This window comes from Tursiops truncatus, chromosome 3 (assembly GCF_011762595.2).
Source record: "Tursiops truncatus isolate mTurTru1 chromosome 3, mTurTru1.mat.Y, whole genome shotgun sequence".
NCBI classification, from domain to species: Eukaryota; Metazoa; Chordata; class Mammalia; order Artiodactyla; family Delphinidae; genus Tursiops; species Tursiops truncatus.
In genome coordinates, this window is record NC_047036.1 from 170077676 (window position 1) to 170089889 (window position 12214).

The 12214-nt window shown below is 56.2% G+C and overlaps 1 protein-coding gene across 2 annotated transcripts; it reads right to left on the bottom strand.

The window, feature by feature from the left end:
• Positions 1-10933: 10933 nt before the first annotated feature.
• Positions 10934-12130, bottom strand: TIMM13 (translocase of inner mitochondrial membrane 13). 2 transcript variants are annotated; one of them, XM_019921052.3, is made up of 3 exons: positions 11979-12130; positions 11782-11850; positions 10934-11607 (listed from the first exon to the last, which is right to left on the bottom strand). In XM_019921052.3, exons 1-3 carry the CDS (start codon positions 12051-12053, stop codon positions 11509-11511), a joined length of 243 nt encoding a protein of 80 aa, XP_019776611.1. In that variant the 5' UTR covers positions 12054-12130; the 3' UTR covers positions 10934-11508. The 2 variants fall into 2 exon arrangements, with proteins under 2 accessions (XP_019776611.1, XP_019776610.1); XM_019921051.3 differs by having other exon boundaries at positions 11934-12122.
• Between the last annotated feature and the right edge of the window lie 84 nt (positions 12131-12214).

A 12214-nucleotide genomic window follows, 5' to 3' on the forward strand; every position in this document is an offset into this window, starting at 1 on the left:
GCCCCTCGTCTGCAGCCCGCTGGCTCAGCCCTCCATGTCACAGAAACGACGACTGCCCGCCCCTCAGCCAGGGCCCAGAGGTGGGAGGAAAGATGGGGGCGGGGAGGCCTTCCCGGAGAGGGCCACCCCCAGCCTTGGGCAGCCTCACCTTCGAGGCTCCCTTTTATGTGACCGACGCTCCCTGTCACCCGGGAACCCAGGAGTGCTCGGGAAAGAAGGGGAGGGGGGCGCTGAGGCTCAGTCCCCACAGAGGCCCCTAGAGGGGAGACGCACAGGGTTCTCTGCGCCGTACTCAGCATCTATTTGTGTGACCCCAGGAGGTCACGGTTCAGAAGGGGTGTGGCCACAACTCCCGCGTCCAAACCCGGATGCTATGCCCAGGGCATGAGGTTGATCGCCCCGAGCGTGTTGCCAGAGCTGCTCCAGGTCTTTGCTCAACTCTCCGGCCCCGACCCTTAGAAGCGTCCTTGCTCACGACCCTCTGACCCCCCACCTTTAGCGGGAGTGAACACAATCTTTTTAAGTTAAAGGGTCCAGAGCTACACACACACACACACACACACACACACACACACACACACACACACACACACACACACACACACACACACACACACACACACACACACACACACACACACACACACACACACACACACACACACACACACACACACACACACCCCCAAACGGAACCGCTGGGACCAAGATGGCGACAAATCTGACCTCCAACAGACCAAGTCTCGTTATACGCTGATTTGACTACATGAGCATATTAAATGACACACCTACCGGCAGCCACGACCAGGTATTAAGGATCAAAACAGGATAAAAAGGGGGTGACCCCCCCCCACTCCCTCGGAAAAGCCCTGCCCCTCCCCCGCAGACTACTGCATATGGGTCTCCAGCATTAGCCTCACTCCTCCTCCCTTTAAAATTAAATCCCCCTCACCAGGGGGGCAAGAAGTTCGTCTGTGAACTTAGCTCCCGCTTCTCCAGTCTCTGGCCACTGAATAAAGCTTGCGCATGTCAGCTTCTGCTTCCTTATTCACCCACTCCCGAACTCGAATGGAAAAAGGACGCCACCCCCCATCCCGAGGCAGCCAGCTTTGGCCAGGCGAGCGGGTCCATACGATTCAATTCGGGAACAAATTTTGGCACCCAACGTGGGGCCCATTCCGTCCTGTAACTCAGGGCTGAACTCCCTGACCCGGGGCTGACAAGGTCAGCTAAATAACTGGGCAGTTTGCCCCAGTTCTGAACCTCTGGGCCAGTGAGAACTACTGAATTTAGTCTGAGATCTAAAAGCAGCCAAGGATCAAGTGGAGTGTCCCCCACGCTGCGTATCTACAGCAAGGATGCTTGCTACAGATCGGGGCAGTGCCCAGGGGACACCTGACACGGGCTGGGCGCTGACCCCGCTCCAGCCGAGGTTTGGCTGTGAGGGTTGGCAAGTTAAGGGAAAGGATCCTGGTCGTCTCGTTGGAGACAGACCTCAGTCTAGAGGACTGGACTGGTCAGTTGGTCATCTAAATAGAGCCGACCCCCTGGCAAGGGGAGAGGCGAGATCGCACAACTGGTTCCCAGTTTGACTGGTTCCTGGCAAGGGGACTGGACTGGACAGGAAGCCCTCCAGACGCCATGGCGTGGCAAGAACACCTCCTTGTTTCGTATGTGTGTGATGTGCGCCCTAGTCTCTGTTCTCGGCGCAGGGAAGCGTCAGGCTCTGATCTGTGTGGCCTTGCCTGTCCTAGTGCTCTTGGAAGTAGTACGTGCCACAACCACAGGTACAGGCTGAGTGCCTACAGGCCACTAGGGCGCTCGCCACCAAACACACTCTCGTGAAAGGGTGCGTCGGTCGTGGACCAGGGTAGGTGAGCGCCAGGCCCGCTGCCAACTGGAAGCACGCAGTAGAACACTCAGCCCCACCGCTGCAGAGTTCCCACCTCTAGGCTCTACTCGGAAACCCAAGAGCACACCTTGTGTTGCTTCCTCTTGCCCTAACTGGCCATCCCAGGCAGGGTCCACATCTCTCTCAGGCAGGTCTCTCCCCGCTACCCTCCATCGCAGGTCCCTAGGGATCCCTCCTCTGAGACACAAACCCTTTAAAAATCTTGTTTTTGCCATATTTCAGGAAAATCACTTTGCCTGGCTGGGGAAGGAAGAGGACCTCCACATTGTTCAAAGGCCTTGGGTCCTTGTAGCTGAGAGTAGAGAAAACTGGATACATGCCAGATGGGCACTCGGCCTCCCTGCCTGGTTACCTGTCACCGAGCAGGGACACGCCCTCTTTGAACAGACCTCCTTGCCTGCCAGGGAGGCCCTGCGGGCAATTCGCCTGATTGGAGAGAGAACCCTTATTTCCTACTCCGCCTTCACCCCATCTCCAGGGACTGGTGGCTGAAAGCACCCACCTACACTGAGTATCTCCCACAGCCCCACAATGGGTCTGGGAATGTCAAGTCGCTGAATTAAAAGGAGGCCTTGTAACCAAGGCCCTCTCAGAGGGCGCCTCCCCTTCCAGCCCCTAAGCATACTGGTTCAGGTTTCAGTTAGAGCACCGAGACCTCTTGGTGTGGGATCCATACACTTACCAACCCTGGAACTCCCTTCTCCCCACAGCACTTTTCAAAATGCAAATAGCAGACTTCCCTGGTGGCGCAGTGGTTAAGAATCCGCCTGCCAAGGCAGGGGACATGGGTTCGAGCCCTGGTCCAGGGGGATGCCACATGCCGCGGAGCAACTAAACCCGTGCGCCACAACTACCGAGCCTGCGCTCTAGAGCCCGCGAGCCACAACTACTGAGCCCATGTGCCACAACTACTGAAGCTGTGCGCGTAGAGCCCGTGCTCCGCAACGAGAAGCCACTGCAATGAGAAGCCCACTCGTCGCAACTAGAGAAAGCCCAGGCACAGCAACGAAGACCCAACACGACCAAAAATAAATAAATTAATTAAAAAACACCCCAAAACGCGAGGTTACTTCTAATCTCTCTCCTGGTATTGGAGTCTCAGCCTGAGGGTCCTCGTGACCTCCTCCCTCCACCAAGGGCAGCTACTCCCCGTCTGACAGTTCACCTGAGACTCCTGAGTCATCTACCCCTACCTCTCCTGGTTCCCTGATGCCTTCTACTCCCCCCAATCCACCACCCCCTACCTGCTGCCCCCTCCCTGACTCTCCCACCTCCATCTCTCCACAGCTCCCTCGCGGATCAGTCCACTGCACACCTGTAGCCGCGTTCAGTACCAGCCCTTTGGAATCAGTGGGCTATTCCCCCGTCAGGAGGTCCCCAGAGGAGGGGGCAGTATGACCATATGTACGTACCCTTGTCTTCCCAGATCTACATAACTGGAAGGATAGATCCAAGGGTTTGAAGGATACCCCGAGGGAGTCCTTAATTTAGTCCAGGGAATATTCACACCCACTTCCCCACTTGGCGGCTGTCCAAACCCTCCTGAACATCTTATTCTCCGGGGAAGAAAGGGCACTGATTATAACTAGTGCAAGGGAGGAAGCTGATGAGGCCCATCAAAACAATGCAGGACACGCTCTACACCAGCCTGGAATCCAGGCCATTCCCAGCACGGACCCTGGGTGGGGCTGCTGAGAGGAAAACGGCCGGCAGCACCTCACGCGTTTCAGAGGTGTGACTGTGAAGGGCGTTCATCTGGCAAAGAAGAAACCCATAAACGGGACTAGGGTTCAGGGATCATCCGGGGCAGAAGGGAGACCCCACCCCCACCCCCCACCCCCCGGCTTTCCTGGAATGCCTCAGGAGTGCCGGCGTGTACACAGACGTGAGCCTGGGGTCAGGGGCAGGGCAGGCCGTTCTCAAGGCCCATTCCACTTCCCAGAGCACCCAGACACGAGGAGAAAACGACAGAAGTTGGAGACAAGGCCCCCAGGCCCCCTTCCCAGGGCTGGAGCCAGCATTTCGGGGCTTCAAGAACTGGGATCTGCGGGCGGATGCTGAGGCAGGCAGACGAGCAGAACCAACTGGCAGTATTCTGGCTTCCGTGACTCAGGGTCACCAGCTGCCCTGTGATGGTGCTCCCTCCTCCCCACCACCGAAGGGACCCCGTGACATCCAGGAGTCGCCAGGGTTTTGAAGACCACACCCGCAGTGGAGAGCGGGGCTCAGGGCCAATCAGGGTGCACAGTGCCTGGAGCAGAGCCACTGGAAGGGGGTGCCCCAAAGGTCTCGGAAGGAAGCCAAGGGGACCACGGTGTCCTGGCCCACCCTCACTGGTTCCACAAGGGGAAGAAGAAGAGGGCTGAAGGGGCCCAGGGGCTCCCTGAAGGAGCCTCGGCTGACCCTGACCGTCGCGGGTAGAACAGTTAACATTCTAGTCACACACGGGCTACCTACTCAGTCCTGAACATCCAACAAGGCAGGATGACCAAAGAAAAATGTACAAGGATGGGAGTGGAAGGGGAGTCACAGGAACGTAATTTTATAGAGCTCTTTTGAGTGTGGTTTGGAAGAGAGAACGTTATCTCATTTTTCTATGTCCCGGAACGCCCAATTCCTCTAACAGGAAGAGACCTACTATACAGATTGGCAGCTACACTTTATCTGAGACAAAAACCTTACCACTGAAACACCTAAGACCCGCTTCTGTTCTGCAGCCCTAGTGTTACTAATCTCGGCCAAAAATAATGGCCCAGGGGGTAAGGCTCCACGCTCCAATGCAGGGGGCCTGGGTTCCATCCCTGGTCGGGGAACTAAGATCCCACGTGCCATGGGGCAACTAAGCCCGTGCGCCGCAACTACTGAGCCCATGCACCACCATGAAAGATCCCGCGTGCCGCAAGGAGGATCCTGCGTGCCACAACTAAGACCCGGTGCAGCCAAATAAATAAATTAATTATTTTTTTTAAATGGCCCCATTATCCTTAAGGGGGTTAATCCCTCTGTAGGGTCCTGCAACACTGTGGGCAGAGCCAGGAGGGCACCGCTTGGTCCTAATCAAGGTGCGACCCGGCCACAATCACCCAGAGCAACACCACTTAAGCAAAGAAGCGCTGGTGGGCACAAAGCCCACTCAAGCAAGGGCTTCTCAGACCCTGCCAGTGCCCTAGCAACCCTTCTATTCTGCCGGTAAAGGAGCCGAATGGGAGATACCAGCCAGTTCAGGACCCCTGGGCCATAAATGAAGCTACGGAGGAGATTCACCCTGTGGTGCGAAAGCCGTACCCATTACTCTACCCTAAACCCTGAGAGGACCTGGTACTCTGTTAGACTTAACAGATGCCTTCTCTGTGTGCCCCTAACCCCAAAATCTCATTAAGATTTTGCAATCAAAAGGCAGGAACCCTGACAGCACGAGGAAACAACTGTGCTGGGTGGCTCCGCCCTGAAGATCGTGGTGAGCTCGAGTTAGAACAGGGAACTGTACTTCAGCATGCGGACGACACTCCTATCACCAGCCCCACCAAACAGCCTGTAACACAGCTAACGCCTTCAATCATCTGGCGGAGAGAGGACAGGAAGTTTCAAAGGAAAGAGCCCAGCTCCCCCTCCAGCGGGTAGAACACTTAAGATTTATAGTAGAAAAGGGGCACAGGGCGCCATCTAAGGAGAGGAAGGGGCTGATGTGCCAGACGGCAGGCACCCCTGGTAAGGGAAAGCAGCTCCGGGGTTTCCTGGGGATGCTTCTATAGGGATTCCCAGCTTTGGCTTAACTGCTAAGCCCTTGCATGAACAATTAAAAGGGAAGAACCCTGACTTTTGGGGTGGACCCCCAATCGTGACCGGGCACTCCTGGAACTGAAAAGCTGTCTCGTGAGAGCCACACCCGCCTTCCCCCGCGACCTGAGCCGAGCCGTCCCCTCCATCTGTATGTACATGAGAGAAGAGAACTGCCCCAGGGGAGCTTTCACAAAACTGGGACCTCTGACTCCAGGTCGTAGCTAAAGGGTGTCCCCCATGCTCACGGGCTGGAGCTGGTACTTCTCAGCTCTTCAGAGAGGCTGACAAATTAACCTTTGGACAGGCCCTGACCATCTGGTACTCCCTCCAGCCCCTCATAACCCTGCAAGTCCAAGCCGCACTTCTAGACAACACGTCTGTGACTGAGGCCCCGTGGTGTCCTCACCCTGCCCCCCTGCTACCTCAGCCAGGCCCCAGATTAACCCGTGGTCGTGAGAAAGCTATGGAACAGGGTTACCCCCGTCGGCCTGACCTGAAGAGCTCCCCTAGAGAGAATGCAGACTCAGAGTGGCTCACCCACGGGAGGAGCTTCATGAAAGATGGGACACGAAAGGCAGGACGTGGTGGTTTCCATCGCTCAAGGGGTGCAGGCTAAAGCTCTGCCCTCTGGCCGCTCTGCCCAGAGGCCCCGTCAACTGCCCGGATCAACTGTCCTAATCGGGGCACTAGAGCCGGGGAAAGGAAAGCCGTCAACGCCTACACGCTCATGGGGCCATGTGGAGGGGGAGGGGAACGCTGACCTCAGGGCACAAACAGATGAAGAATGAGGGAGACATGATGTAGCCGCTGGAGACTACACTCCTGCCTGTGGAAGCAGCAGGCATTCACTGCAGAAGCCATCAAAAGACAGAAGCAGGAATATAAGAGGAGACAACGGGGCAGACAGGGCAGCTAAACGAGCAGCAGAGGCTGGGGACAGCTCTGATGCCACTCCTGCCAGGGCCCCCAGGCGCTAACTCCCATCCGCCCCCCGAAGGAGAGGGAAAAGGCTTTGGGATGCGGCTACTTTAAAAGCCCAGGATACCCGGGGTGACGGCTCCTCCCGCCGGCCTCTGCGCTGCAGGCCACCAGGGAAGCTGGCCCCAGCACACGTTATGGGCAGGAGGCCTGTATCAATGGCTCATCAAGTCCATGACTACCCCCAATCTCCACCATCTCCTTAAACAGGGGGATGAAGCGTGCCCTATCTGCCTCCGGAATAAGCCCAACACTTAGGCAGCGACCGCCACCCAATATGAAGGCACGTGTCCAGGTCAGGACTGGCCAGCTGGTTTTACAGTAACGCCCCAGGCACGAGGAAATTCCAGACTCCTACCGGCTGTGACTACCACCTTCCCCGGGGGAGGCGTTTCCCACCTGAACCAAGACTGCCCTGGAGGTCTCCTAGGCCCTGCTCAAGGAAATAATCCCTCGGTTTGGGCTCCCCAAGTCCATCCAGAGTGACAGTGTGCCTGCCTTTGTTTCCCAAATTACTAAGGGACTCTCTAGAGCTCTAGGAATTACATGGGGTTTATACTCCACTTGGACACCAGAGTCCTCAAGAAAAGTAGAACAAATCAAACCCTCAAAAGAAACTTAGAGGGCTTCCCTGGTGGCGCAGTGGTTGAGAGTCTGCCTGCCGATGCAGGGGACACGGGTTCGTGCCTGGTCCGGGAAGATCCCACGTGCCGCTGAGCGGCTGGGCCCGTGAGCCATGGCCGCTGAGCCTGTGCGTCCAGAGCCTGTGCTCCGCAACGGGAGAGGCCACAACAGTGAGAGGCCCGCGTACCGCAAAAAAAAAAAAAAAGAAGAAAGAAACTTAAGAGAAACGAGAAACTAGGCTCAGACACTTATCAACCCTGGATGTCCCTTCTCCCCACAGCACCTTTCAGAACGCAAATAGCAGACTTCCCTGGTGGCGCAGTGGTTAAGAACCCGCCTGCCAATGCAGGGGACACGGGTTTGAGCCCTGGTCCGGGAAGATCCCACATGCCGCGAAGCAACTAAGCCCGTGCGCCACAACTACTGAGCCCGCGCTCTAGAGCCCAAGAGCCACAACTACTGAGCCCACGTGCCACAACTACTGAAGCCCGTGCGCCTAGAGCCTGTGCTCTGCAACAAGAGAAGCCACCGCAATGAGAAGCTCGCACACAGCGACGAAGAGCAGCCCCCGCTCTCCAGAACTAGAGAAAGCCCGCACGCAGCAACGAGGACCCAACGCAGCCCAAAATAAATGAATTTATAAATTAAAAAAAAAAAAAAAAGAATGCAAATAGCCCCCAAAGGAAAGCTCAGGTTGAGTCCGTATGAGCTCATGTACTGGAGGCCCATTCCTGAAGGACCTGGCTCCAAGACCAACCTGAGGGATATGGAGCGACTGAAATACGCCTTGCAGAAAGGGGAAATAAGCAAAGCTTTACACGCCTACAGGGATCCGGAACTGCCTTCCCTTTCTGACATCACTTTCCACCGTTTCTCCCCTGGGGATTGGGTTTATTTGAGAACCCAGAAGGCTGGAAAACCACAAGACCAGTTAGACCCCAAGTGGACAGGTTAGCTAGTGATCTTGACCACTCAGACTGCCTGACAATTACACGGCACAGCCCCGTGGACCCACCATACCAGAGTGAAGGCAGCACCCACACCTGAGGAAGAAGTTACTGAGCCACCCACTCCATACACCTGTGAACCTGTTATAGCCCTTAAGTTACTTTTCAAAAGGAAGAACTTACGGGTAGATAAGTAATGTGGTGGACAGGCTTAGCAGCTGGCTAAGCCTGTCCCTTATAACTGTCCACATGAAACGAGAGCTTAACGCAGTAGTCCATTTCTCGGGGATTACAGCCTGTGGACAGACTCTATCCCAGTGCTGGTTTGTCACCCCCACCCACAGGGTGATGCCTGTGGATCAAAGGTGTTGCATTTTGCCCCTAAGAATGACAGCACCACTCTCACCTTGGCTCACGGACCTGCTAAACCTACCCCTCTTGAACGCGGCTTTCCTGCTTGGCGCTCATCCCTGAAATTAACATCTCCAGCAAATACAAAGCACTCACTCTAAAGTGCGGTCCTGCGGCCACTGCCCATGTCAGCAGCCCCCACCAAAGGGAGGAGCTTGCAGTAATGCCCTGGGGCTGCTCCGGACTCTGAGCACTGCTTCTTCCATTACCCCACAATTTCAGTGCCCCGGGATTGACTCCTATGGAAATCTCACCCACTGGTGCCCTCTGCACCCACTCAACGAATACACACAGGGACCAGACGGGAGATGCACTTATGGGGGAGGGAAGACGCTAGTTGTCTCGGGTTTAGTGTGGGGCCCTGCTGAGGCCTGGGGAAAAGCCACTAGTCAAGAACCCCCCGATGACCCCTGCTATGCAGGTGGGCCTCTCCCCTCACACTGCAAGGGAACCCCCTCTTGGGCTAGCCACTTAGGGAGGTGGTTCAATTCCTCAGAAGTGTGCTAGGCATGCGCTCCCCCTGGGTACCTGGTTCCTTTGTGGCCCGAGAATAAACCAATTGCCTCATCAGAACAACCCCAACTCCTTCCCTTCTCTGGGGTGGGCTCTAGCCTCTCCTTGCTTAAATAATGCCCAATTTATGAAACAATGCACACTAGGCCGGCCAAGTTCTAGGAACCTAGGTATAACCATTCATAACATCGGTATCACCTAGCCCTGAGATCAAAGGACAATGGGACTCATTCTGGCAGGAGCAGGGATAGCTCTCCGACTCGTGGCCCCCGGGGGAGGTCTCACATACCATGAAATCACTCTACAAGATCTCACACCGGGGGACTACCCTGGTGGCGCAGTGGTTAATATTCCGCCTACCAATGCAGGGTACCCGGGTTCGATCCCTGGTCCGGGAAGATCCCACATGCCGTGGAGCAACTAAGCCCGTGCGCCACAACTACTGAGCCCGTGCTCCACAACAAGAGAAACCACCAAGATGAGAAGCCCACGCACTGCAATGAAGACCCAACTCAGCCAAAAATAAATAAATTAAAAAAAAAAAAAAAGATCTTACACCGGCCCTTGAGAATTCGTCTAAAATCACGGAGGTTGCCTTATAAGGACCCTGTACTCCTCTAGACTCACTAGCAAACGTTGTTCTCGACAATAGGCTAGCCCTTGACTATCTCCTGGCTGAGCAAAGGGGAGTCTGCGCAGTTTTGAATGAAACCTGCGGCATGTACGTCGATAACTCTGGTCAGACTAAAGTCAACATAAAAGAGATCTATGAACAAGCTCAGTGGTTACATAGATGTAACACACAAGGTCACGCGGGGGACACGGGTTGGTGCCCCGGTCTGGGAAGATCCCACATGCCGTGGAGCGGCTGGGCCCGTGAACCATGGCCGCTGGGCCTGCGCGTCCGGAGCCTGTGCTCTGCAAAGGGAGAGGCCACGACAGGGAGAGGCCCACGTACTGCGAAAAAAATTTAAAAAAAATAAAAAAGGAAAATTAGGGCTTCCCTGGTGGCGCAGTGGTTTAGAGTCCGCCTGCCGATGCAGGGGACACGGGTTCGTGGCCCGGTCCGGGAAGATCCCTCATGCCGCGGAGCGGCTGGCCCCGTAAGCCATGGCCGCTGAGCCTGCGCGTCCGGAGCCTGTGCTCCGCAATGGGAGAGGCCACAGCAGTGAGAGGCCCGTGGACCGCAAAGAAAAAAAAAAAAAAAAACCCACAAGGTCAAGAACCAGGCTCCATCTGGGATATAGTCACGCAGAGCCCCCACAGCTGAACTGGTTTCTTCCGCTGCTTGGCCCACTAACTGCTATCATACTCCGGCTCACCTTCGGGCCTTGTCTTCTTGACTGCCTTGTCAACTTCGTTAGTAAATGGCTTGAAACCATCAAACTTCAGATGATACTAACACAAGAATACAAGCAACTGGGACTGCATCTTGGTGACAATCAAACTTATTTTAGGTTAGTCAGAAATCCAGAAAAAAACTACACCCACGTTCGGCAAAAAGCAGCTTCAGCAATCAAACCTCCGCCCTTCAGTGCCCCCTCAAGAACGAGCAGCAGCAACAAGGGAAGGGGGCATTTTGTTGCCAGATCTAAGCCAGGTCTTTGCTCAAAACCTGCCACCCTCCCCGCCACACCTTCAGCAGGAGTGAACATAAATCTGTAAGTTAAAGGGTCCAAAGACACGAAGCCACACGCACAAAGGAAAAAACAAGTGGAACCAGCTGGGACCAAGATGGCGGCAAATCCAACCTCCAACAGACCCTGAACCTCATTATGTGTTAATTTTACTATATTAACATATTAAATGACACACCTACCAGAGGCCAGTACATTAAAGACCGAAACAGGATAAAAACGGTGTCCTCCCCCCCAACTCCTTCAAAAAAGCCTTGCCCCTTCCCCAGTAGGCTAATGCGTGTACCTCCCAATCATTAACCTCACTCCTCCCTTTAAAATTAAATCCCCCTCGCCAGGTGGGTGAGAAGTTCAGCTGTGAACTTAGCTCCCGTTGTTCCATTTATTCGGCCACTGAATAATACTTGTGCTATGTCAACTCTGCTGCGGCCCCAGCAGGGTCCACAGGACTTAATTCGGTAACAGGCGCACAAGGGGACGTGGCAGCGGGGCCAGGACTTTCCCAAGACCCAAGCTACACCCACTAACACGTGTGCATGTAGGCGGAGGAGCCGGGAAGAGTCCCAATTGTCCCAGCACCAATCCTGTTCTCATAAACTTCTGGCAGGCAGTACGCACAGGCTGGCCCCCGCCTCACAAACAGCATTTACGGAAATGGGTCCGGGACTAGGGCAAGGCTGGGGGGTGGCCTGCTGGCGCGTCGCGGTCACATGTTGGCTCGTTCCCGCTGCAGCCGCGAGTTATAGGCACGGGACACGGTGTTCCAGGCGTCCATGTAGCGGTCCATGCACATGGCGATGCACTTCTGGGGACGGGGAGGGCGCACGGCTCAGGTCTGGACCGCGGCCAGCGCCCCCACCCCGGCAGCGGATTGCGCACGCGCCGCGGCCCCATCGCGTCGCCCAGTTAGTCCGCGTGCATGCGCAGAGACCTCCCCGCCGGGTCCGGGCCCGCGACCCCGCCGGCCCCCCGCGTTTACCTGCTCCGAATTGTCCAGGGAGCCCCCCGGCTTCCCGATGCACTTCCGGAAGCACTTGTCCGTCATCCTCTGTGGGGACACGCGAGCCCTCAGTTGCGACGCCGGTCCCCGGCGGCCCCCGCCACCCTCGGCCCCCCGCCCCCGCCCCGGACCTGCAGCAGCTCTTGCGCGTTGGCCACGGCGATCTGCACTTTCACCTGCTCCATGATAAGCCCAGGGTCCAGCTTCCCGCCGCCGGAGCTCCCGAAATCCGAGCCGAAGCCACCCTCCATGGCTCCGCAAAGTCAACCGGACAGCGGCAGCGTGTGCCCACCTGCACCCACGCCGGAAGTCGAACACCGCAGGGCCCCACGGGAAATGGCGTCCGAATGCGCTGGGGGGCGGGACTACAGCTCCAATAAGGCCGCGCGGGGCCTCCCGCGCATGCGCAGAC